Source organism: Cololabis saira, chromosome 19 (assembly GCF_033807715.1).
Source record: "Cololabis saira isolate AMF1-May2022 chromosome 19, fColSai1.1, whole genome shotgun sequence".
NCBI classification, from domain to species: Eukaryota; Metazoa; Chordata; class Actinopteri; order Beloniformes; family Belonidae; genus Cololabis; species Cololabis saira.
The window spans coordinates 34,191,273-34,218,460 of NC_084605.1; the positions used below are offsets into that span (position 1 = coordinate 34,191,273).

The 27,188-nt window shown below is 39.3% G+C and overlaps 2 protein-coding genes across 2 annotated transcripts in view; both read left to right on the forward strand.

Annotated features, from left to right (window-relative positions):
- Nucleotides 1-1,451: 1,451 nt before the first annotated feature.
- On the forward strand, nucleotides 1,452-26,158 carry tdrd1 (tudor domain containing 1). Its single transcript, XM_061708138.1, has 25 exons — nucleotides 1,452-1,593; nucleotides 1,685-1,722; nucleotides 1,812-1,872; nucleotides 3,175-3,289; nucleotides 3,400-3,466; nucleotides 3,581-3,661; nucleotides 3,749-3,928; nucleotides 4,031-4,174; nucleotides 4,957-5,122; nucleotides 5,230-5,298; nucleotides 5,985-6,143; nucleotides 6,227-6,334; nucleotides 7,120-7,290; nucleotides 9,174-9,425; nucleotides 10,198-10,329; nucleotides 10,606-10,713; nucleotides 11,749-11,916; nucleotides 13,298-13,645; nucleotides 13,718-13,834; nucleotides 13,927-14,052; nucleotides 15,206-15,373; nucleotides 15,609-16,013; nucleotides 16,861-16,904; nucleotides 25,401-25,519; nucleotides 26,125-26,158. Exons 1-25 carry the CDS (start codon nucleotides 1,452-1,454, stop codon nucleotides 26,156-26,158), a joined length of 3,522 nt encoding a protein of 1,173 aa, XP_061564122.1.
- The window catches only part of vwa2 (von Willebrand factor A domain containing 2), a 36,991-nt gene continuing 28,369 nt past the window's right edge, over nucleotides 18,567-27,188 (forward strand). The window contains exon 1 of the mRNA XM_061708992.1: nucleotides 18,567-18,641. The gene's annotated coding sequence lies outside the window, so the exon portion shown is untranslated. The remainder of the gene's footprint in view (nucleotides 18,642-27,188) is intronic.

The following is a 27,188-nucleotide window of genomic DNA, read 5'->3' on the forward strand; positions in this document are numbered from 1 at the left end:
CTTTCTTTCTTTCTTTCTTTCTTTCTTTCTTTCTTTCTTTCTTTCTTTCTTTCTTTCTTTCTTTCTTTCTTTCTGGCTCATTTCTTTCTTTCATTCTTTCTTTCTTTCTTTCTTTCTTTCTTTCTTTCTTTCTTTCTTTCTTTCTGGCTCATTTCCATCCTTCTGCGTGGATTTAACGCAGAACCATAAATCAGATTTACACAAAAACGTCATCAATGGGAATTTATCATTTTTACCGTGAGATACAAATTCTTACCGTGGGGAATTCTTTTGACGGTTTATTGTGAACGGTAAAATATCACCCATTCCTAGCAGTAACGAGTTACATTTACTCTGTTACATTTACTTGAGTAAGTTTTGGGAAATGTTGTACTTTTAGGAGTAGTTTTGAATCACTATACTTTTTACTTTTACTTGAGTAGATTTGTGAAGAAGAAACTGTTCCTCTTCCTCCGATACATTAGGCTACGTTGAGCTGTTACTTTTCTTTTATCCCTTTTATCCGCGTACGCGTCAATCTCATGACATCACTGGGTGATTCTTTGGAAATTTTTTTTGTTTTTGCATGTTTTGTCACGTTTACACAGACTCAAACACACACAGAGTTTCTATGAGTTCATGTTTGTTCTAGTTCTGCCTGGTTAAAAAAGAAAAGTACAAAGGCTTGAAATTTTGTGCTACTTGTGCTTAATTTATTTTTTTATTCTGTTATTTTATTATTTATTAAAGTACTTGAATTTACTTTAAGATAATTTTAACTAAGCTATTTTTTATTTTTTATTAATTTTAATTTATTTTATTATTTTATTGATTTAATTTGCCTGAGGATGATTATTTTGTACTTTTATCTGTTTGAATGGTTGTGTTAAAAAAATAAATCGGACGTTACTCAACAGTTACTCAGTACTTGAGTAGTTTTTTCACCAAGTACTTTTTTACTTTTACTTGAGTAATTATTTGGATGACTAGTTTTTACTTCTACTTGACTCATATTATTCTGAAGTAACAGTACTTTTACTTGAGTACAATTTTTGGGTACTCTACTCACCTTTGTCCGTACAATACCCTTCTGTAAATTCTGAAAACGGTAATTAATTTTCATTCTGATTGACCTGTAATTGGCGCTACTGCGCATGAGCGGCAATTTGTTCTTACCAGTCGGCACGTGCTCGCAGGTAGGACCAGACCTTAAACGACCACCTCATTTACACATATTGATTTTAGTGTGTATTGTAGTGTCGTATATTTTTTAAAGTTTGTTGTTAACATTCTGTCCTATTTTTTTTGTATAAAGTTGCTGAAAGCTTCGTGGTTATCTCGGTTGTGGTGGTTTTATTTGCGGTTCCACCGCTACCTGGCTAGGCGAGGCCGTGACGCAGCAGCGCGTTTATCCCCATGGTTTATCCATGTTTCTGCCTGCAGCTCCAGCTCTCCGCGTCACCGCTGCAGACATGAACCAGACCTTTTCTCCAAACGCCATTCGGCCCAACCCGCCCCTGAGGAAGCCTTCATCGAGCCCCGCGGCCCTGTCCTTCACGTCCTCTCCCCTGCCCGGCCTCCCCCTGCTGCCTCGGCCAGCATCCCTGCCGGCAGGTGGGTAACAACCCGGGGGACCAGTCCTCTTTCAATCATCTGGAGAAACATTTACCTAATATAATTAAAAACATTTATATTTCCCCTGCAGGTACCGCAGTTTCACCCATCAACAGGAATACATCTGGAGTATGTTAAAACTTGAATTAAAAAAACAAACAAAACAATGTTATTAAAACCAAACTCCTTTTTCAAAGCCATTTTTCTTCCCTTACCAGTTGTTAGGATTGGCCCCGCCAGGTTTCTCTGTATACCCCTGCAACTTCTGTGGTCAGAAAGGTAATAATACTACATTGTATAGTGCTACACCACTATATGATAATTATTTGTTTAACTTATTTACTTTCGAATTAATATTGTCAATTTATGTATCTACTTTCATCACCTTATCCACACACACACACACACACACACACACACACACACACACACACACAAACTGATGTCGTCTTCTGTTGTTTGTACTGTATGTTAATAAAAAAAAAAAAAGGAATAATACATTAAATATTTAACCCAAGAGCTGATTAAGATATAAATTCAGGGGTTAAACTTGGTTTCAAAGTAGGAAAAGGTTCACACGCATGTCTAATCCTTGGTATTGCTCAGGGTTGCTGATTTGTTTGCGCTGGTGCTTATGTATAAAGTAAGCAAATAAAGTAAGGCTGCGTCCGAAATTGCATACTTCCATCCTAATAAGTATGCAAAATGAGTATGCAAGATGTTTTAGTGCGTCCGAAACATTAGAACGTACTCAATAGTATGTTCTATCCATACTCATTCTGGAGAAATGTATTAGTGTGGATTGATGGACACTAGCTGAGCAGAAACTTCCCACAATGCAATGCAGCGGCGTTTGGTTGCTAAGTGCTGCACAGATACGTATATGTCATAAGTATAATATTAAGTATAATATTATAATATTCGTATATAATAACATTATATAATGTCATCTTGTTTCGGCCAGAATAAACGGGAAATAGCGGATCGGAGCTGCTACTGCTGCTGTTACCATGGTAACAGCTGCTACTGCTGCTGTGACACGTCACTTCCAACGGCAGGAGGTGACGTGTGCACTCTTAATAGTACGTCCGAATTAATGCACACTACTGATATTTACTCAAAAGTGTGCCGAACTTAAGTATACTTTTTAGTATATACTGTTTAGTATGGCATTTCGGACGCACCGCATGTAGGTAAATTTTTATTTATATAGGACTTTTCACAGACAACGGGATGTCACAAGGTGCTTTAGAAAAAATAAAATATCAATAATAACACAAATAAAACACAATAAAAGTAGAAATATGATTAAAAACAAGACAATACCGATAAAAACTCCTAGAATAAAAGTACATAAAATCAACATGGTGGTCATAACAACCCTCTCACTAATGTTTAAAAGCTTGGAGAAACAGTCGGGTTTTAAGTTTGTTCTTAAAAGCATCGATGAGAGTCCAGAGAACGTAGAGACAGCGGGAGATCGTTCAGTGATGGCATGCAACAAGGATCAGCTTGGCTGTCTTTGTGTTAGAAATTTTATTTATTTTATTGAAGGTGAATTTACTCGTGTTTCATCAATAGGGAATTTCCGATGTGTGCGCTGCAAGAAGATGGCTTACTGCTCTGTGAATTGTCAGACCGAAGATTGGAAGGCACACAGACATATGTGCAAGCCACTAAATCCAGAGTCTCCAAAGTAAGTGGAGTTAACCCTGAGTGACACTGACTGAAGCTGTTTCTGTTCTGTAATGGTATAAGTATCCTATGTTCAATATATAATGTGCACTGATTTCTCTAAATCCAAAGAGAGAAACCAAAGGAAAGTTCATCTTTCCAAGCAAAAGGAGACCAAGTCAGCCTGACGGAGTTGAAGGTAATTCCAATGAACTTCCACCTTTAGTAAACGTTTGAGAACTACAGTCATTTGAATTGAATAACACTGTGTTAAAACACATTGATCTTTTGTTTTTGTCCCTTTCTTTTTTAGCCTACTCATTCACCCAGCCCGCAAAAGGTCTATTTGAAGGATTTGGGTGTTACTAAAATTCCCAAGGGAACGGACGTCCAGGTAGGACGACACCCAGTTTGTATAAGTTGTTACCAGTATAGTGTCTGTTCCCCAAATTAAGTATCTTTGTTGCATTTGTTTTTTCAGGCATCCGTTGTAGAGTTCTACAGTCCTGACAGATTTTTCATCCTTGCTCAAATCCCTGGCGTGCCTGAAACACTAGAAAACATCAGCACAGAGCTTCAGCAAACGTACAGCCGCCAGTCAGGGACACCATATTTGCCATGTGTTGGGGAGATTGTCGCTGTTCAGTTTTCCTTCGATTTGGTGAGCAGACGCTTTCTGAGCGACTACAAGAGACAATCCTATTAGTATATACATTGACTTTGTTCTTGACCTATTTGTCCTTTTATAATCTCTAATGCCTAGAACTGGTACAGAGGCTTTGTGCAGACTTTAGCTGCAGACCAGAAGATGGCTAAAATCCTTTACATTGACTTTGGCAATGAAGAAGATGTCCCAGTGGACAGGATGAGGCCTCTGGCTGCTAATATCAAACCTTTCTGCCCATGTGTAAGTCCATGTTTCCAACAGCAGTTTTTATTTTTTATTTTATTTATTAAAGGGGACCTATTATGGCATCTAATACCTATTTTAAACAGGCCTTGAATGTCTTAAAAACAAGCTTTTGATTGTTTTTGCTAAATAAATTAGAAATTCAGTCTCTAAACCATGTCTTTATATTCCCATTCTCTAACCTCATTATCTATGCAGGATTCTGAGTGGGCGGGGCTATGATAATGAGGCACTGTGCTGATTGGCTGCCTGAATGATGCGATACACCGCTACGAAAAAATGGCGGAAGCTCCGGCCGGCGGAGTTAGTTGTGGGCGTGGTTTCACGCATCGGAGGCCAAACTATGTAAATCGCATTTTGGTTACGTAACGACGGGAGCAGAATCTTATTGGCTCGTAGATCCACATCAAACTGGACGGCTCATCCGGGCGGCTGTACAGACACTGCAGAATTTGGTTGCTTTCCTCCTTCTCTGAGTTGGCAGGCTGAGGGGAGACCACTTTATATATGTTAAAGCAAGAGAAAACCTGTTTTTCATAATAGGTCCCCTTTAAGTTTATTTGTGTCAGGGACAATGTACAAAATGACAGTCTCAGAGATGAGAAAAGATGCTTTGTACCGGTTAAATGTTTTTAATCATCCCACATAACTGATGATTGATTTCAAATATACATTCTTCCCCATGAGACTGGCTGTCATGCACAGACAGAACTGTTGAGGTAGGATATTGTTACAGAACAGCTAGCATTTTGACTTTAGCACTTTGTGACTAATTCCAGGCAATGGAGTGTCGGATTGTTGGTGTGGTGCCGGTGACTGGCCAATGGTCAGCTGAATGTTGTATTGCAGTACGACGGCTGCTGGCTGGCAAGACTCTTACTGTGCAGTTGATAGAAACGCCAGAGAACAAACCCAGCCTTGCAGTGGATATCCTGCTTTCCCCGGGTGAGTTATATTCATCTGAATGGGGTTAGAAAAACGCAAGGATGGACATGCATAGGATTCACGGATGTCAAAAGGCTTTAATGCAACTCTGTTTCTGTGTCGTTTAGGAAAGCAGCTGAGTACATTCCTCCTTGAACAAGGATATGCACAACAAGAAACGGTCAAAGCAGAGCCAAGTGAGAAAGGTACTAAAGTAATCAAACTTTATTTCTACTTAATCACATTTTTATGCTGCACATCAGAGGAGTGAACATAAAAGTAGGATATTAAGATAATGAGGGAAACTTAGGTTTAACTCCTTATTTTTCTATGGTTGATCTTTTACCAGGATTACATCACATTGGGAATTTATGCCTTACCAACATCCTCTTGAGAAAGTTATGTTTTAGATACGAAATTCAGTTTAATAAAATGACAATTACTCATACTGCAAAAATTCATTTTTGCAGTATGAGTAATGAAGGGAAAATAGTTGTTATGCAGAACATGTGCAATATTGTCTGTTTATGTTTAACCAGGTAGCAACCTTCTTGTTTAGTTAGTTATGGATCCTAGAGTTGGCTATAGAGTTAACTACCGCACGGAACCTGCCTTCTTTATCAGTTCAGTTTTTCAGAGACTAGATCTAATGCTGGAGCTTCAAAAGATGTCTGCAAATACAATTTTATATTCCACAATAGGCTTATACAAGATGTGACTATTGTTTTACTGTTAAAAGTTGCAGCTGAAAAAAAAAGGTTAAAATGGTATAACTTACAAAAAGAATAAAGTAGCAACGTGTAAATTAAATCAACTGTGGTGTGGCAATGAGGTTTGTTGCACCATTGGCATTCACTAAAATACTGAGTCTGATTTCTGTCAGGTGACATGAAAACATCCCTCATCTCTGATGAGAAAGATGACAATACTTGGGCCCAACCACCAGAGATGCTCACGCTGGCAGCAGGAGACCAGTTATCTGCTATGGTTACCCACTTCCAGTCACCCAGTGAACTGAGTATGCAGACGTTGGAGAATGCTGGTAATTCACATTTGGTTTTGCAGCCTAAACATCTGGACCCTCTCTCGGCAGATCTTTACCCTTACTGAAATGTTGGTTTACAGGACTCGTCCAGGATTTGCAGTTGAAACTGAGGGAACACTGCTCTCAGACTGCATCTCCAGTGAACTTTAGACCAGCTCCTGGCACAGTCTGTTGTGCTCAGTTCTCAGGTATAACATTTCTCTAAATACCGATCTAACACGTCATCACATCTAAATGTGGCAAATATTTATTACATTTATTGATCAAGTAAAAGAGAAGCATTGTCAATGTCTTAGTTAGCCAAATAAATACATAACACCTTTTATTCAAGGTTTATCTCATTTGCTTTTGGGGATAAATAACCATTAGTTGAGTGGAATTCAGTTGAAGATGATACATTTTACTAAGTATTTGTACACTTCATAGTTTGATTTAAAAATGCCCTTTTACCTAAATGCTAATCCAGCAGACCAATTCACAGACAAGTTTATTTCTAGGAATAAAAAAGGTTTTCCCTATTTACAGCACTGTCTCAGAAAATTAGAATATTGTGATAAAGTTCTTTATTTTCTGTAATGCAATTTAAAAAAAACAAAAATGTCATACATTCTGGATTCATTACAAATCAACTGAAATATTGCAAGCCTTTTATTATTTTAATATTGCTGATTATGGCTTGCAGTTTAAGATTAAGATTCCCAGAATATTCTAATTTTTTGAGATAGGATATTTGAGTTTTCTTAAGCTGTAAACCATGATCAGCAATGTTAAAATAATAAAAGTCTTGCAATATTTCAGTTGATTTGTAATGAATCCAGAATGTATGACATTTTTGTTTTTTCTAATTGCATTACAGAAAATAACAATATTCAAATTTTCTGAGACAGTCCAGTATAGTAGAATATCAAGTTTATATCATCTGGTGCTAGACATGTTAAGAATCCAACATCTGCTCATTTCATATTTCTTTCAGAGGACAAGCAGTGGTACAGGGTAAAGGTTCTGGCTTATTCATCAGATGCACAGCTCCGTGTCAACTACCTTGATTTTGGCAACTCGGAGGAGGTGGATCTAAGCCAGCTGAGACCGATCAGTCCTTCACTGCTCGCTCTCCCAGTGCAGGCTGTTTCCTGTGGTCTAGCAGGTAATATGTCCCATGGGCAGATTCTGAGGGGTTGAATGTTTTCAAAAGCACCAAGGTGTGTTTTGTGACTTTTGACTCAGTTGCAAGCTCTGATTGATTGACAGATAGATATTCTTCTCCTTCCTCTTTCCTCAATGTTTTTCTATTTATGGTATTATTTAGATTTGTTTACAAAATCTCACTTCCGTACCATAATGGTTAAATGGTGCAAGGATACGCCAATAAATTGCAGATTCTTTAGTATTGACCAATTTTGACATAATCAGGGATTAAAGTTCTCCGTCTCTAGATGGATTTCCGTAAATTGGAAAATGAGGAAAAAAAGAAAGAACGAAAAAAACATTTGCACGTGCGTTTTGCTGTGGTACAGTTTAGCCTATCCAATGAAATTATGTTAGGCATTAAACTGATGCTGTTGTAAACCAATAAAGCTGGCCAGAGCCTTGGTATTAGCCAGAAACAGGAGGGCGGGTCCTTCCCTGCCCCTCACGGAAGACCGACTTGTAACTTGTCAGAGACTGGGGAATGGTTACATGAGTGGAATAAACGAATATGTAATATGTGGATTAATTTTACCAACTCAAAATGGAGAGCAGATGGATAACGTCATCTGAGAGCAGCTTCTTCGGTAAGTGTCTATTCGCTGCTTATTAACTAGGCCTGTGTTGAAAAAATTGATTTTCCGCTTCTAAATCGATTCTCATATTAATTCCTAAAAATCGATTTGTAGGTCTGAAGATCGATTATTTTTCATCATTAGATTTTCGCCATGTGAACTTTAATCCCAGTATTCATATGCGCGTGGTGTGAAACTATCAAACAATGAACATGGCGTCGAAGAGTAGTGGTAGCGTTAGTTTTCTTTGGAGAAAATGCTGCAACAGGTGTCACTAAAAGCCGGGGACACTGCGCGCTTCTCTGCCCCGCCCGCCCCGCTGCCCTCGTGAACAAAACAAACATGTGGAAGCGCCGCCTGAGAAACCAGCGCAGAAGCTACAGAACCACAGTTTACTCCGTACAGACAGCGGGCTGAGAGGACTGTTACTGCTGGAAATTACTTGCTGTTTGAGCCTTTGTTTACGCTGCCATATGCGTTAATGTCCGTTTGCACAGACAACCAGCTGCGTTAAGAAACGGACCTCACTCGAACCATGCGAGGAGAGCACGTCATACTGTAATACAGAATTATGATTCCACCTATTACAGACGTCGCCGTTAAAGTACATGTTTCTTCGCACGTATCCTTCCGTGTCAACCGTGTGCTGGCAAAACTTGCGGATCATTGAATCGCCAGACACGTTACACACAGACACGGACACACTCATACACACCCCCAACCGTGCACCTGTTATCGGACACGGTTTGTCATGAAATACCTGAAAAATGCCTGATGCTTCATGGCCAGCTGTGTGTCTGGTGACAGAATAAATTAGACAAGCTAAAATGATTTGTTTACTGCATGAGCTGTTGCAATTTCCTTCTTTTTTGTACTTTAAATGGATATTGAAAGGCCCATTTGAGTTATTTATTTTTTTAGTTATTTCACAATAATTATTGTGAAATTATTATTTCACTAGTTATTTTACAGTCATATAATTCAGGCAACAGCTCAAAAAACATTTTTAATAACACTAACCTACATCAATATCGGATCGAATCAAATGGTGATAAAAACAGAAGGGCTAATACAGCATTTAACATTTTTACTTGAAACCTTTGGGAAGCGACCGCACGGCAGAAAAGGGTCCATTCTTAAAGTGTGGTGCAGCGCATAGATGGCGGGGGAATATGAACTGGCCTGAAAATTTTTTTTGAGTCTTTTCTCGTTTTTCTTTTTTTTTTTTTTTTTTTATGCCAGTATCTGTCTTTGGGTTTCTTGCCAGGGGTCCAGCCTGTTGGGGATAGCTGGTCAGAGGACTGCCTTTTAGCCCTTAACCAGTGGGTGAGCAACAGAATAATGGGTCTTGAGATCCAGGAGATGCAAAAGGGCAAGGCCTTTGTGACGATGATCGATAAAGCCAGCGATCCCCAGGCCAATGTAGCAGAGATGCTGATCACTGTGGGTTATGCTGCACATGCTCCTGTTACGGATGCTACTTGCCCCCAAGCTGAGAAGATGACTGCAGAACTATGTGGTGAGACATGTATGAAATTATTGTTAGGCCCTTTATGTGATCAGATGTTTTAAATTTGATTATTTTTTATTTCATTAATGGCTAATGCTAAATCACCAAGAGTTCACAGATTAACCACCTCTTTTTATGTTAGGTGAAAGGTAACTTTGATCCCCTTTGATAGTCACAATTGACACTGTATGTATGTATGTATGTGTGTATGTATGTATGTATAATATATATATATATATATATTATACATACATACATACATACATACATACATACATACATACATACAGGACTGTCTCAGAAAATTGGAATATTGTGATAAAGTTCTTTATTTTCTGTAATGCAATTTAAAAAAAAAAAAAAAAAATCTCATACATTCTGGATTCATTACAAATCAACTGAAATATTGCAAGCCTTTTATTATTTTAATATTGCTGATTATGGCTTACAGTTTAAGATTAAGATTCCCAGAATATTCTAATTTTTTGAGATAGGATATTTGAGTTTTCTTAAGCTGTAAGCCATAATAAGCAATATTAAAATAATAAAAGGCTTGCAGTATTTCAGTTGATTTGTAATGAATCCAGATTGTATGACATTTTTGTTTTTGTAATTGCATTACAGAAAATCACAATATTCTAATTTTCTGAGACAGTCCTGTATATCTCTGCATTTGCTTTGAACTAAGAATTCTACTTCTTGGTTTTCATGCACCCAGTCTGGTAATAAAAAGCATTACTGTATGTCTTTGTGAGAAACACTGTATAATTCTAATCCTCAGCGGATCCCCCTGGGTGTGAGCCTCTGGTTTTGTCCACTATCGAACTTCCGTCTGATGGCCAGAGTGTGGCGCTACTCTCCACTTTTATTGAGAGTCCTGCAGCATTTTACTGCCAAATCAACAATTCCACAGGTATTTTCTTCAACATACTGAACATTGTTTTTTTTTTTTTTTAAACAAATGTTGGACCACAATTAACACTTAATCCTTCTATTGTAACTTAACAGTATATGTTGCAGTATATTCACTATATTTTTTATAATAATCCAAGTGCTTTGAAACAACGTTAAAGTGTGAGCAGATATCAACAGACTCGGCAGATATTTTATTCATTACACTACATGCTTCATGGATTTTGACAACTTGTTGTGCCACTTGAACTTTATTTGTTTATTTGTTGCTTGCCAGACCACCAGAAACTGATGGAACTGGGGGCTCAGTTACAGCACCATTGTGAGTCTGATGCTGCACCGTTTGTACCCACGGTGGGCGAGCCCTGCTGTGCCCTTTTTCCAAGTGAGTTCCCCTAGTGGTGATAAATATGATATGGTAATAGTTGTTGCCCCCTAACCGAATTCCAAGCCTCATCACCTGTTGAAATGTCCTTGAGCAAAACTGTGAACCCCATGGTCTCCACTGCAAAAACCCAAGAAAAAAAGAAATGAGCCAGAAAGAAAGAAAGAAAGAAAGAAAGAAAGAAAGAAAGAAAGAAAGAAAGAAAGAAAGAAAGAAAGAAATGAGCCAGAAAGAAAGAAAGAAATGAGCCAGAAAGAAAGAACGAAAGAAAGAAATGAGCCAGAAAGAAAGAAAGAAATGAGCCAGAAAGAAAGAAAGAAAGAACGAAAGAAAGAAATGAGCCAGAAAGAAAGAAATGAGCCAGAAAGAAAGAAAGAAATGAGCCAGAAAGAAAGAAAGAAAGGAAGAAATGAGCCAGAAAGAAAGAAAGAAATGAGAAAGAAAAAGAAAAAAAAGAAGGATAAATTCCCGTTGATACGTGTTTGTGTAACAAACACGTATCAACGGATCTGAGTCATTCCAGTTTTGCAGTACAGGTGTAACTCATTTAATTGGTTTTTATTAATTCAATTTAATTGGTGTAGTTTAGTAGTATTTAGTATTCTTTTAGAGCAGGGTTTTGGGGGCTCCAAAGACTGAATGTGGTGACAGATTTATAGTTAAAAGGTGGAGTTGAATTGGTATTTTTTTTATTGTCATTTTTATCGTTATCGGGATAAATGCCAGAAATTATCGTGATACATTTTTTAGTCCATACCGCCCAGCCCTAGTGGGAGGATTGTGTCAGAAAGGGCATCCAACATAAAACCTTTGCCAAGTCAATTTGTGGATCACAATAAACCTGCTCTGGTAACCCCCGAAGGGGGAAAGCTGAAAGAAGTTGATATTCCATGGGTCTATGAGCAAAGAAACAATAATTATAATAAGCCAGTTTACAACACTTGCGGATCTCCTGAGCTGTGACATTCAAAATGTTTATTTTTTCCCTTTTTGTTGCGTTAGATTATTTTGTTCATGACATTTCTTTTCTCCCAGGTGATGGAGCTTGGTATAGGGCTATTGTAAAAGAGTTGTTCCAGGACAAAGTAGTCGTATGCTTTGTGGACATTGGTAACAACTTGACAGTGGAAAAAAGCAACCTTCGGTCCATAACGCCTAAACTTTTGACGCTCCCTTTCCAGACAGTTCGCTGCTGGCTCACAGGTAAACATCCTATATTTTTAACAAACAAGTATCTTATACTTTTTGTATGTTAATACATTTGCAAGATGTTGTTCCTTAACTATGTATTTCCACTTGATTTGACATGTGGCCCAAATAAAAATGCTTGAATGCAAAAGTCACAGCTCATCATGTGTGGAATACTGGAATAGATGTGATTTCAAATTCACCCGAGACACAATAGTTGCCACTATGAGAGCATTTCATACTGTTATGTTGAAATCATAGGGAAACTTTATACCAGCTTTGATCAAATGCATTGATCAAATTAAATAGTGAATGTGCCAGAATTTTCTTCATTTAACTGAAGACAAAAAAGAAATAATAATGTTTGAAGCCAAGGAAGAAAGATTAAATGTCAGTACTCAGCTTCAAGCAGTAAAGCTAAAAACTAATAGCCAACCCAGGAATCTGGCAGGGGTTCTGGGCTCAGACCTGGATTTTAACCACATTAAGACAGTAGTGAAGTCAGTCAATTACAATCTAAAGAACATATCAAGATGTAAAGGACTGATGTCTCAGCAGGACTTAGAAAAACTCTTAAGCTTAGATTTTAACACTGGCTTCCTGTCTGTCACAGATTAGAGTTTAAAATCCTGCTGTTTTATGAATCTCTGAATGGTCTCAGACCAAAACACATCTTTGATCTCCTGGTCCATTATGAACCAACCAGAACCCTCAGGTCACCAGGATCACCCTTTATTTCGGTACCAAACACGGAGACGTAGTGTTCGGCTTTTCTGCTCCTCACCTGTGGAACAAACTCCCAGAATGCATCAGGGCTGCTGAAACTCCTAGTTGCTTAAATTCAAGGTTGAACATGTTTTCATTTACTGCTGCATTTTAGTAATCTACCACAATGTACTAGGGATGTTAATAATTAATCGATTTTCGATTAATTGCCGTTATGAAATTACCCGATTAAAATTAACGATTACAATTAATCTTTTTTTTTTTTTTTTTTTTTTTTATTTTTTTTTTTTTTTTATTTATTTTTTTTTTTTTTTTTATCCCGGTTTTGTAAAGAAAGAAAGTTTTTTGGAAGTTGAAGTCCGTCACGCAGCACACGTGACTTGGTCCATCAAGTAGTCCGGGCAAAATACCCTGCTTTGAGCTGGCAAAATTAAACGATTCCTCGAGGCAGAGAAAATTCCTCGACCATTTTTTGTAATCTAATTACTCAAATTATTCGAGGAATCGTTTCAGCCCTACTTGGGATTGTCTTGTACATGAAATATGCTATACAAATAAAAATGCCTTGACAGTTGAATAATATTAATTTAGTCATTAAAATGTTGATGCAAAACAATGCTTTATATTAGTGTTCATCAAGTGTCTTATCAAATGTTCTGTTTGGATTTAGGTGTGGAGCCCCTGGGATCAGAGTGGAGCAGTGAAGCTTTGCTTTGGTTCCACTCTCTGGTGGTTGGTGAGCAGGTCTCTGCGCGTGTCATTTCCGTCACTGAGCAGGGTTACGGCTTGGAGCTGGAGAGCAGAGGACTGAGCGTAGCAGCTTCCTTAATTTCTGAGAAGCTAGCCAAAGCTCCTGGAGACCCCGCCATAGACACAAACATAAAGGTTGGGCCCATGAGCAAAGAACAAGAGGGTGAAAGAGAGAACGAGCAACGCCAGTTGCAGATTCAAGCAATTAATCAAACAGAAGCCAGTTGTAAAGACACAACCGGAAAACAAACTGCAGTGCCGTCTGAAGGTAATTTTAAAGTGTTCGATTATTATTTTTTTTTTTTTGCAAAAATATTGACATACTGTGATCTCTCCCAAGACATATTTTTCACAGTGGATTGGAAGACAGTGGAGCTTCCACTCAATGAGACCTTCCAACCTTGCATTGTAGCTGCGATTAGTCCTTCCCTCTACTATCTGCTCCATCCCACGCAAGGTTAGAACACACTTCCTTTCAATTTTCTATCAAAAATGTTGAAATAAAATGGCAAAATTAGAAAGGACTTTCTTTTTTGTTTTCTCAAATAGAACCAGAGAAGGTTGAGAAGGTGATGACTGAGCTGGCTGCCCACTGTAGCAACTATCAGGGGACTTTATGCACAACTATCAAGAACAGACCTGCTCCTGGTGCTGCCTGTTGTGCCCAGTTTTCTGGTAAGAAAAAACTGGTATATTAAAAAACATTTATTTGGAAGGAGCCTGTTCTTATGATTTACTTTTTTTCCGACCTCTTCCTGTGTCATAGAAACTAAATAAATAATCCAGATTCACATTTGCTGGAATGACCACAAACGCCTTTCAGTCGCTGTGAGGCAAACAAATCTTTTTCTTTTGTTTTCATTTTTTTTTTGGCATTAATGGCCTTTATTCAAAGTAGGTGGACAGGAAACGGGTATAGAGAGAGGGGGGGAAGACGCGCAGGAAAGAGCTACAGGCCGGGACTCAAACCTGCACGGCCTGCATGAGGGCAATATCCTCTGTAAATGGTGCCTGCTCAACCCACTGAGCTAAGCAAACAATTCTTTGACAAAATAGACAAACTTGGGGAAAGGTAACAAATGCAACTCAAGATAAACCATGTATCATGGCAAATCACTATTAACAAAACCATTTAATATTTTATTGTTTCTCAGGAAAATTAAATGAAGGATGTAGAGAAAGCACATGCGGTGCCATTCCTACTTAGTTGATAATGATAGGGAAGAGAAATGCCATGAATACGGATCAGCCGATTCAATTTGCTGAGACATACACCCCCTCAATCTGCCATTGTAAACCTTTTCCTCAGTCTCCCATTCTGATTAAAGTTCACTGTGTTTACAAGACTCCACCTGTAGCTCTTCTCCCTGTAGACCAGAGCTGGTAATTCCATGTCTGCAAGTTAAAGTAATTACTCTGTGTGTGTGTGTGTGTGTGTGTGTGGGGGGGGGGCAGGCGCTGAGCGTAAGAGCTTCTTTAAACATGGTATACGAGTGGGAGACCATAGTTTTGCGTGCATTCCAAAGCCAACTAACAACAGGGTCTGTTTTAATGGAGGTGTCTGTGGTGAATGTTGAAGCAGCAGCTGTTGGAACCTGCAGCCGGTTGTCTTTGGCTTATTTATGCCTTTTTTTTTTTTTCTTTTTTTTTTTAAGCAGTTTATTGTGCACTTTTTTTTTCCATTAAACATTTCCTCCAGTACTGCATCTCATTTTCTTTTCATTTTGTAATATTTACTTTGATTCTTGCAGTCTTTATTGGCTGCAAAACAAACAAACAACAAACAAAATATTGGAATAAGCATTTAGTTGTTCTTATGTCTTTCCAGCTGACAATAACTGGTATCGTGCTGTTGTTCTGGAAGTTGGTGAGAAGGAGATGAGTGTCATCTATGCAGATTACGGCAACAGTGAGATGGTACCGTTCTCCAAAATCTTGCCCATCCCTACACACCTGCTGGAGCTTCCTTTTCAGATTGCTCGCTGCACCCTCACTGGTAAGACGATTTTGGTGGCTTACACTTGTATAGCGCTTTCCAGCTGTACTCCTACAGCCCTAAATCACTTTACACTGTAGACATTCACCCACACACACACACACATTCACACACCGTTTATCTGCGGAGCTGCCATTTAGCATTTAACAGTCAACAACACGTGTTTTTTGTAATCTCCCTGCCCTGCATGACTTTGTTCCCTCAAACATCTCTGTTTTATTTCTGGTTTCAATAGGTAAAGAGCACTTTCCTGCAGACTGGCCAGAAGAAGTCCTGCCGATGTTTCAAACTGAGCTGGTGAATGGCGTCCTAGCCACCGTCCAGTCCTTCGATGGCTCTGCCAACATACTTTCTCTAACCCTGCCCACTGAAAGAGGAGGTGGAAACCTCACTGCCATGATTTTGGATACACTGCATGCCCACAGTAAAAGCAACGCCTCGTTCGACACCACCAAGAAGAGGGACGAAAGTGGTGGCAACGTGTCTGTGAGCATTCCAGCTGCACCGGACTGCCACCATCCTGACTCAGAACCTGGACCTCGAAGTGAGCTGGGAAATGTCCCTGGACCAATTGATGGCACACAACCAACAGCCCAGACCCTGCTGCAGAACAAAAACATTTCTGCAGAGTCCATCAATGGTAAGTTAATTCAGAATTTCAGGCAAGTTCTCATATCAAACGGCTAATTTTCACAGTCAAATTTTAGAGGAAGTGTTTGTTGATGAATGGAGTACTGGGATGTGTTCACACCCCACGTGTAGATCAGATTTCTGATCTGGACCAAATCAGGATTTCATAATACATATTGCCTTTCAAACAACTGATAAGACATGTTTATCCTCTGGAAAGCTTTTCTGCTTTGCACTTTGATAATAACTTCCCAAAAAAATCTTAATGGTTGGGATTAAACAAGTACATTGGGATTCCATTAGACCATGTACAGTGGTTCTTCATATCAACAGAAGTTATCACACAGAAAATATAAATAAACAAAACAGTACCAGAAGTTCTTTTGTTACATGCATGATAAAATATATGCAGCCAGAAAATTGGCTCAGTGGTGAGCACTGTTGCCTCATAGCGAGGGGGGTTCCTGTGTGAAATTTGCATCTTCTTCCGAAGCGGATATAAAAAAAATTGATGGATGGCCAGAAAACTGGCTTCCACATTGTTAATTAACTGTAATCGGTAAAAAGCTTTCCATTTTGCGCTAACAGTCCAGTTCATTCATCGCTAGAGTTAAATTTAATTAAACTTTGAACCCAGTAAGACCTAGCAAATGGTGAAATTCAGATGATCATTGTCTTTCAGGCAGCCCAGTGAAGATTGTTAACCAAGTGGAGGTGCCAAGCCAAAGTATTTCAGAAGTTAATGGTTAGTATGCATTAATACGGAACCTAAACCCACTCTGCCAAAACATCTGTCAAATGCTTTACTATTTTCTTGTCAGTGCTTTAATATTTTCTTGGTTCTGTTTGATTTCCAGGTCCTCAGGCATCTAGTTGCTGCTGTCAGAGCCTCAAGAAACAGGTTAGATGTTTTTTGATTAGATTTTTCAAACATAATAATACAGTCTATGATACATGATACTTAATATTTCCCATTATCTTCTGAGGTTGGCTACAACATCTGTTTTCTTTCTGCTTATTATCCACAGATTGACAATCTGGAACAGATGATACTGCTACAGCTGACCCTCATAAAGCAGTTTGTTGGAGGCAAATAATAAGATTCAGCAATATTGTACATCACTTGATTATTGTTCAGCTGTTCACCAGGATTGTTTCTTTTTCCTCTAAATTTAAGTTGCAATTTGGCTTTTAATTTTGTATCCCCCTGCCCGAGGAGGCACTGGTCTTGTTGCTTTTTAAGAAAAAAAAACAAAAACCTGACAAGCTTTTGTTAAATTTTTATTCCTGAAAGGTTTTTATACTTTTTTTATGCCCTTCGTACATTACAGTTGATAAGTTCCCTGTAACAGTCAGAAGCAGAGTCCTGTTATCAAACATATATCCAGTTGGCCTGGTAAGTGGCCCCGTTCTGTCTTCAGCTTTCTGGGGTCATGTGTTGCATCAAGCTTTATTGATCTGTTTTGAGTTTAACATAAAAATTCTGTGTGGAAGAAAGACAATCAAGTGTTTTTATTTTATTGAATGCCGGCCCGGTTCTACGAGGGTGCATAAGCATGCATTGCACCCTCAGTTTATGTGTTTGCATGCTCAGTTGAAAAGACAAAAAGAAAACTGACAAATGTGCGCTCGTTAAGCCTAATTTATGGTTCTGCGTTAAATCGACGGCGTAGGGTACGCCGGGTACAGGTCAAGTCATATTCAGGCAGAAACAACTTTTAATTAACTGTATTTGGCCTTCAATCAATTTTTGGCAGGTGAAAATGCCTATTTTGTGTTGTAATGGTCCTTTAAAAGAGTTAAAAGCAATCCTGTGAGCTCTAGTGTTTATATTATGAAGCTCAAGAATGAGATCAAATCATATTTAGGTGGAAACAACTTTTCATTAACTGTATTTGGCCTTCAATCGATTTCTGGCAGGTGAAAAGACCCATTTTCAGGGGAGAAATCAGATTCTGGCAGGCGATCACTTTTTGGCACGACACCGGCCCTGATTGAATGTATTAATGACTGTCACGTTGACTAAATTCTCCACAGCGAGAATTGAAAACTTTTTACACAGAATACTTGGTGCGCATTTCATGACTCTGAAAAAGTAGGAGGAAACGATTGTGTCTGATACTGAAGGCGTGCAGGGATGAGACAGAGGTGTCAAGTAACAAAGTACAAATACTTTGTTACCTTACTTAAGTAGAAATTTTGGTTATCTATACTTCACTGGAGTAATCATTTTTCAGACGACTTTTTACTTTTACCCCTTACATTTTGACGCAATTATCTGTACTTTTTACTCCTTACATTTTAAAAACAGCCTCGTTACTCTATTTCATTTCGGCCTTTAAAACCAGTACTTTTATACTTTTACTTGAGTAAAAAACTTGAGTTGATACTTCAACTTCTACAGGAGTATTTTAAACTCTAGTATATATACTTCTACCTGAGTAATGAATGTGAATACTTTTGACACCTCTGGGATGAGAGGACTGATGCAGGTACAGCCGGGGGGGGGGGCAGGTAGGTGGGGGAACAGCCAGGTGTGCAGGCGGTTCCCGGGACACAGCGGTGCCGGAGACGCGGAGAGGAGACGACTCTGGCACAAACCACCGCACATTCAGGGGATACGAGGGAACAGCGAAGGGTAAGGAGAGATTTTCGACTGGTTTGGGGGAAAATGCGTGCGGTTTTCTTGAGGCTGGTGTTGGGACGAGCCTGGATGTTCCCGTGCTGACGATGATGAAGTCAATGAAATACTTGTTAGGCTGGAAGAGGAAAGTTGAGTCTTGACGCATCTATGAAGGCTGGCTGCAGTGTTTATACCTATGGAAACTACAGGAAAATACTACTACATGTGCTATTTTTAATAGAAAGGACACATTTTGACGTTTTACAGTTTACTTTAAAATTCAAACGCATTTAGGAGATGAGGTGGTCCGTTTTTTCACGTTTAATCTTTCCCAGCGAACATGTTTCGGTTGAAAAGACGTTTAAAACTGGTTCAAAAGTGAAATTTTTTCTACTTGCTATTTGAAGACGTTTAATGAACGTTGACATAGACCACATTTCACCAGGAAATGTTATATTAAAGAAATTCTTATTTTTTAATGGCTTTAACTAGTAAACCACATTGAAATTCCCCATTGGAAAAAACAGTATTGGAAATTAAGGTGAAATTTGGTCTAAATATGAACGTTTAATAAACGTCTTCAAATAGCCAGTGGAAAAAAATTCACTTTTGAACCAATTTTGAACTATTTTTCAACATAGCCATCTTTTCAACGTCCTTTAAACCTGAAAATGTTTACTAACTTTGTTTTAAAGTTAGTTACTATATAGAAATAAAAAGAAAAACCATGTGACAAACTACAATTAATAATTTATTTTATACAGGAAACGAACAATTCAAAAATATGAACTTTTACATTGGCATGAGTTTAATTCTGATTGGAACATCAGTGTAGGATGGCGTTTGTAGACTCGTGTATCTGTGGGGTTGCTTGTCTTACATGTTGTGAGAAAGTGACCAACCCCTCCCCTTCTCACCATCACCGGACTTTTTTTTTTAATGCGTGTGGCAGAGTGGAGGATTGGGCGTGGTCTGCGGGGGAGCAGCACACAGGTGTGCCTGGTTCTGCTGATTGTGGCACACCTGTGTCCAATCAACCTCTCCACCCTACCTGGGTTTATAAACAGCAGCTGCATACCAGAAGAGGGGTCTGCTGAATGGAGGAAGCTTGTGAGAGGCTATGCCAATGTGCCATTTTTTTAGAATATTGATTTTGCCCTCCGCCTTTATGTGTTTTTTTTGCACACAATAAAAGGCCTTATTTTTTTTGGCATTCTACGCTCTGCAAGGTTTTTTTTACACCTCATCACCCAGGTCCAGTTTTGCCTTGTCCCCTTGTACGTGGGGAGGCCGCTCTGGTTCCTCACACATGTATTTGTAGTATGAGTGTTGAGCATGGACTTCAGCAAACGTTCATGTAAATCTATGGTCTTTATAACCGTAGTAAATTTCCCTTTTTTTTTTTTACTGTAAAATGTGGAAGGAGGGGACCACTTTAGTGACCATACACTTTTAGTGTGTGGCTTACACATAGATTAAATCTCGTCCCATCAGAGAACGTGTTTAAAACTCTTATCAGGATCAACACAATCTAGTGGTTGAAAAGTTTTCACGCACCACGTGACCAGTTGCAGGAGCTGAATGAACTAACCGTCCACTGAGCTTCCGCTGCACAGGACGTCTCCCTTCAACATGGAATTTGTCGCCCTGCAATCTACTTAAAATGTTGGAAAACCAATAAATACCAGCGTTATTTGTGGGAGTTAATGATGATGCAGCAGAATCTGATAATTGTGAATATGTTGCACTCAGACTTGTAGTACCTGTGTTCCTCCTGGATAGTCGCCAGGGAGCTTTGCAGCTAGGGTTGCCACCTTTTACAAATGAAAATAAGGGCCCACCAGAGCTCCTCGGGGCCTCACCATGTAGGCCTACCCCTTTTACACCAAGCTGGTTCATGAGCTGGTTCATGAGCCCAACTTCTGCAGGTAGGGTTACCCACATCATTGGTATGCTTTATTTTATGCCAGTGCTTTTACTAAAGGGGTGATCAATAAACCAGTAATAATAATTACAAAGCTGCAAGCAGCGATGGACGGACCCTCGCACCCTTGTGCACGTTCAGGCTGCAGTGGAAGCTTGTATGACTTGATGTAGATTCTTCAGGCCTGGACATTTAGCAGATGACACCAACCACGACTCTCTATGTAAAACCATTCAAAAGTTATGGCAGAAAGTAGGAACTATCAAATCTGGACCAATCAGATGAAGTGGGGGCACGCTTTTTGGCTTCTATCGTCGCCACGTTAAAACGCTTTTTACTGAGAAAAGTAATGCGCGTCGTCGCAGGATGGAGATGCACATTTTGATGTATAAAACACACCTGGGTGCACGTTACGGTTCGGGCGAAGAAATGACGGAAGGAATGGCATAAATTGCGCCAAAATGACACGATTAATTCAAAATGGCCGACTTCCTGTTCGGTTTCGGCCATGACGCCAAGAGACTTTTCTTTAAGTTGCGACATGATACAGGTGTGTACCGATTTTCGTGCATGTACGTCAAACCGTATTATGGGGCTTGAGGCACAAAGTTTTCAAGGGGGCGCTGTTGAGCCATTAGGCCACGCCCATTAATGCAAACCATTAAATATCACATTTTTCACCAGCCCTGGCTTGCGGGCAAAATTTGGTGAATTTTGGGGCACCTTTAGGGGGGCAAAAAGGCCCTCATTTTGTCGGAAGAAGGAAAAAAAAAATGAGAAAAAAAAAAAGAAAAATTCCTACAGATACAATAGGGCCTTTGCACTGTCAGTGCTCGGGCCCTAATAATAATAATAATAAAATTGTATTTATAATGCACTTTATATTTGAATCAAATCTCAAAGTGCTACAATAAAAACTAGTTGAAAAAAAAGCAGTAAACATAGGGGGTGCGATGAGTTCTTTGGGATATGATGGGGCGTTGCTGTGGATGCACTGATGAGTTAGAAGGCAGACCTTGTATTCAATCCTGGAGGAGACGGGTAGCCAGTGTAAAGTGTGGAGTATGGGTGTAATGTGATCATATTTCCGCACTCTCATCAGTAAGACCAGTTGTAAAATTTTATCATATGGGGACAGATAATTTGTGATGATTACAAATATTATAATATATTACAAATAATAGCACTGACCAAAACACCTGCAGAAATACTGCAGGAATGACATAGCAGCAGTTAAATGCAGCCTTCTGTAAGCTTTAAATATCCACTGGGTTTACATGAAATACATCAAAACACAACAATAAAAAACACTTTTCTGAACTTATCAATATGACTCTGTCCTTCACAGGATAAGTAAAATCTTAACAAGAATATTTGTGTTATTTCTAGTTAAAATGTCTCATTTTAGTAAAAAAAATCTCATTACACTTAAAACAAGACTCATCACTGGAAAAAACAACAAAATTTCACCTGTTTCAAGTAGAATTTCACTTGAAATAAGTAGAAAAATCTGCCAGTGGAACAAGATTTTATTGTTTGTAATGAGAAGATAAATCTTTTCCCACTGGCAGATTTTCCTACTTATTTTAAGTGAAAATGTACTTGAAACAGGTGAAAATTGTTAAATAAGTTATTTTTCTGGTGTTATTTTTCTGGTGATGACTCTAAATGTTGAAATAGCAGTAAAACCACATTCATTGATGAAATGACATAAGGGATGGAAAGGAGGGATGGCAGTTTTACAGGGGGGGATGATTTGGACCGTTTTTATTTCAGGGGGTACTGAGTAACACACTTAAAGCTTGCACACTGCTCTGGGTTTGCTGGTGCATAATTTTGACGTCAGAATCAGGTTTATTGGCCAAATCAGGTCAAACAAGACAGGGAATTTGACTCCGGTTGTTTTGCTCACTGTACAGTAAATAGACAAATGACAGCTCTTATTAACATATATACAATTTAAAAAAAAAAAAAAAGTGAAAGGTGCAGCAGTACGAGGTAGACATGGTTATTGAAAGGTGCATTGTTACATCATATGATTGTGGTTATTATTATTATTGCACAGTGGTTGATTATTCTGAGACTCTTATGTGATGAGAGTTGATCAGAGCAACAGCTCGGGGGAGTAACTGTCTCTGAGTCTGGAGGTTTTGGCGACAGAGCTCTGTAGCTCCATCCAGAGGGGAGGAGTTCAAACAGACTGTGTCCTGGGTGTGAGGGGTCTGGTCCTGGTCCTGGTCCTGGTCATGGGTGTGAAGGGTCTGCAGAGATGCTACCTGCCCGTTTCCTGGTCCTGGACCGGTACAGGTTATTGATAGATGGGAGGTTGGTCCCAGTTATCCTCTCTGCAGACCTGATTGTCCGCTGCAGTCTGTGCCTGTCTAGTTTGGTGGCCGATCCAAACCAGAGAGTAATGGAAGTGCAGAGAACAGACTGGATTATGGCAGAGTAAAAGGTGATCAGCAGCTGCTGTGGAGGTTAAACTTCCTGAGCTGCCGCAGGAAGTACAACCTCTGCTGAGCTTCTTTCTGACGGAGTTGATGTGGGTGCTCCACTTCAGGTCCCTGGAGATGGTGGATCCCAGGAACTTGAAGGAGTCTGTGGTGGGGACGGTGCTGTTGAGGATGGTGAGGGGGGTGAGTGGCGGTGGGTTTTTCCTGAAGTCCACTGTCAACTCCACAGTCTTGAGCAGGTTCAGCTCCAGGTGGTTCCGACTGCACCAGTGGACCAGCTGTTCCACCTCCCGTCTGTACGCGGACTCGTCACCTTCCCGGATCAGGCCGATGACGGTTGGGTCGTCCGTTACTTCAGTAGCTTCACAGACGAGTCCCCTGAGGTGCAGTCGTTGGTGTAGAGGGAGAAGAGCAGTGGTGAGAGGACGCACCCCTGGGGGGGCGCCAGTGCTGATGGTCCGGGTGCTGGATGTGATGCTCCCCAGTAGGGGACGGTTCAGGTAGCCCACAGTTCGTTTCGGTTTTTGGGCCACGGTTTCGGTTCAGTTTGTGTTATGTGCATAAAGAGCTTTTTTTCCCAAATTATCTGTTTATTTTGCTTGTCACTTTTCAAAATGTAAATTACTATAATTCTTTTAAGTCAACAGCCTCTTAATCTTGACAACTCAGTACAGTTAGTACAGTACACACTATACTAAATACAATACTGTAGAACAGGGGTGTCAAACTCATTTTGCTTGGCGGGCCGGATTTGACCAATTTTTTTCTCGCGGGCCACACGCTCAAAATAACAAAAACGGTGCGGAAAATCTTTTTTCTAATTCTTTTTTTTTACTATTGTTATCTAATCCAATATCAGTTTAGTTAATTTTAAAGGAAATATGCACTTTGTTTTCACTCTCATTATGTAAAATATATTTCTTCAGGATCTTTTTTTTCGTTTTCGTTTTTTCGTTTTTTTTTTCAAATTATGTAAGATACTTTTAATATCATTTTACAAAGATAAACAGAAACTGATGTTTTTTTTATATTTCACTTTTTTATAAGAAATTTAATTAAAAGCTAAATCTTTCTTATTACATCCGAGAGTGTTTTGTTTGTGATTTAGAGATTTTTCCAGTACAATTAAGTGTATTTATTTTTAAAAATTGGCGTGGATATTTACACCAGTGTGCCGAAAAAAAGTCAGCACTTCTTTTTTAACTGTTTTACTTACTAAATTATCCGAATAAATATCTTCTATCATCTTTTTTAGCAGTGATATTTTTCCTGCGAAAATATATAATAGTAGTCAGTTAATAAAAATAAACGACCGTCTACAAAGAAATAAAATCGGCAAATGCATTCTAGAAAACTAAAAAAAATGTCGAAAACTGCTCTCTTTGTGGAATAATGATGGATTTGTAGAATACATTTATTATCGGATATGCTGTGATTCATGGCAATTATTTATGTCTTCCTTTTTAGTAAATTAACATTTCGTTTTTTTGCGTTGGAAACTTCTCGCGGGCCACATGAAAATCTCTCTCGGGCCGCACATTTGACACCCCTGCTGTAGAATAACATATCTTTAAGAAACTCTTTCAAATGTAAAACAGTTACTGAACACAACACTTTTAAATGGTAAACTTCCTTTTATTCCTTTACTACCTGTATATGCTATACAGTAGTATAAAATATGTATAAATATGATAACGTTGTTGAAATGTGTGCGGGAGGGCACAACGTGGGTGGAGTGTTTTCATTAGGTGATGAAAGCCCACATCTCCGACCACCGAAAAGGGCTGCAAATCTTTAGCAATGAACGCTCCCACTGCACAGGTTATTTTCTAGTGTTTATCTGAAGTGGCACTATCGTTCTCTGGGAAAGCATTCTCCATAGACAGTTGTTTTTTCGCTTGTGTTACCTTATTGACTCGCTCAACTGCAGAAAGCGTTACATCAGGGTGTTGACGCTCATATTGCTTGTGTTTCCTTTTGCGTATGGGACATGTTTCAAGCAATGTTTACAGACAGTGCAAGTTCTGTTAGCTGTTTTCACCCCATCGTCGTTGTATTCAACAGCGTAACCGAAATGAAGCCGGTGCTTCTTCAAACTTTTGTCTCTCAACTCCCCCGCTTGTGCTCGCCATGACTCTGTCTGTTCTGTGTGAGGGGGGAGTGGGTGGAGCTACAACACTGACTACAACTAGCGAGGAGCGCTTTTCTGCAGCTGCTGACAGGCCCACGCGAACACGCGGGTTGTAAAGCATTCATGCAAAATTAATGGCAAAACCGAAAATCCGCGGCACACAAGGGCGTATTGAACCGTGGAGGGCAAACCGAACGGTTCGGTTTTATACCGAGAACCGTTGCATCCCTACTCCCCAGCCTCACCTGCTTCCTCCTGTCACTCAGGAAGCTGGTAATCCACTGACAGGTAGAGGCAGGACTGTGAGCTGGGTGAGCTTCTGGTGGAGGATTACAGGAGCAATGGTGTTGAACGCCGAGCTGATGTCCACGAACAGGATCCTAGCGTAAGTCCCTGGGGTGTCGAGGTGACTAGGGCTGGGGATCGATTCAAATGTCAAGAATCGATTCGATTCCGATTCTTAAGATTCAGAATCGATTATCAAGATTTGATTTGATTCGATTCGATTCTGATATTGATTTGGGTTAGTGTTGTTAAAACAGTTTTTTGAGCTGTTGCATGAATTATATGACTGTAGTTATGCAAAATATTACTACTAGTATTATATTCAGATTCAACAGCAAGTATTGGCAGCTAATGATGCTGTAAGGACCAATCAGCTCCCAGAATGCTGATAGAACTGCTTTCAGAAACATCGTGGGGCAGAATTATCAAACAGATCCAGGGAGGAAACAGAGACGGATGAAATCGGTTTTATTTTTTCCCACATTCCGTTTTTATTTGTTCCATTTTCGGTCTATTTTGGTTTTAAATTTTTGAGCATTTGGTTTTTAGCATTTTTTGCAAATGTAACCCCAAGACAGTATATAAAGTAATGAAATATAGACAATTTATGCAATTATAACCTAACACTTTAATGTTTTCATACCGTTAAACATATTTAAAGGCAAAAACATGGCACCAGTTATTCTCGTCTGTGATGTCCTTCAGGTGGCTCAACACCAGCCGCTCAAAGGATCACTAGATCCGCCTCCAGACCTGCACGGCGATCTCCTGGCATCTGTCTGCAGCAATTGCAATTTATTTAAATTTATAAAATAAATGTATCAATTTATTTGTTGTCACTGAATGTTCTTTTTTTTTAATTATTATTAATCTGTATAGCACTTTGGTCATTGATATCTCTGTTTAAATATAAATAAATGTTACTTTCTTACTACCAAGTCCACGTCTGCATCACCAGTGTTTAATGATCAACACTAGTTTGTATGTTACAAACATCACAGAGACACTTTTATGCTCTTAATGAGACTTGACGTCTCTTTATTGATGCTCACAAACAAGGATCACACAACTAGGACACTTTTAAGGATTATTGTTCATAATTTTATCAATCCACTGATGCACTGTTGCATCACAGACGATGTGTCCATAATTCTCTGATTCGACTTGTCTATTCTGGGTAAAGGTCACATTTCCAGTATGAACAGCAAACAGAGCGTTATTATAAATATATCCAGCACCAGAATCCCCCTAGAACGAGAGACGGAGAGAGGGAGACGGAGAGAGAAAACAGTGTGTCAGGTCAGCAACAGTCATTACGAACCACTGACCAACGTCTGAGGGCGGGTCCTGGTGCAGCAGCAGGTTTCAGTTCTGTGTGTGATTACTGATGTCAAAGACAGTCTGGTACTTACACCACAGCTGTTGCAGCTAGCAGGACTCCAGTACAAGCACTTTTCGTTGGGTTTCACCATCAATGCCTGATCTGTGCACGTGAATGTCGGCACACATGGAAGCATCTGGAGTCCCTGAATGAATAAAAAACAAAGATTCGTCTGACAATTCAAATTTTTGTTACCCAGTTTTTTTATGTGTATGTTTTAACGCAGTAGAAACAACCATCATCTATGAAAGACTATGGTTGTGTGATGATGACAGAACCTTTCATTTAGATTAGATTAGATTAGATTAGATAGTCCTTTATTCATCCCTCAGTGGGGAAATTCGCTTTGTGCAGCAGCAGTACACGCATTCAGCGAAAGAAGGATGAA

Bases quoted from the DNA above. Each gene is read 5' to 3' on its own strand.
- tdrd1 (XM_061708138.1), top strand. From the start codon at position 1,452: ATGAACCAGACCTTTTCTCCAAACGCCATTCGGCCCAACCCGCCCCTG. The intron at 10,330-10,605 runs GTATTTTCTTCA...GTTGCTTGCCAG, and splicing joins CCAAATCAACAATTCCACAG to ACCACCAGAAACTGATGGAA. The intron at 10,714-11,748 runs GTGAGTTCCCCT...CTTTTCTCCCAG, and splicing joins CTGCTGTGCCCTTTTTCCAA to GTGATGGAGCTTGGTATAGG.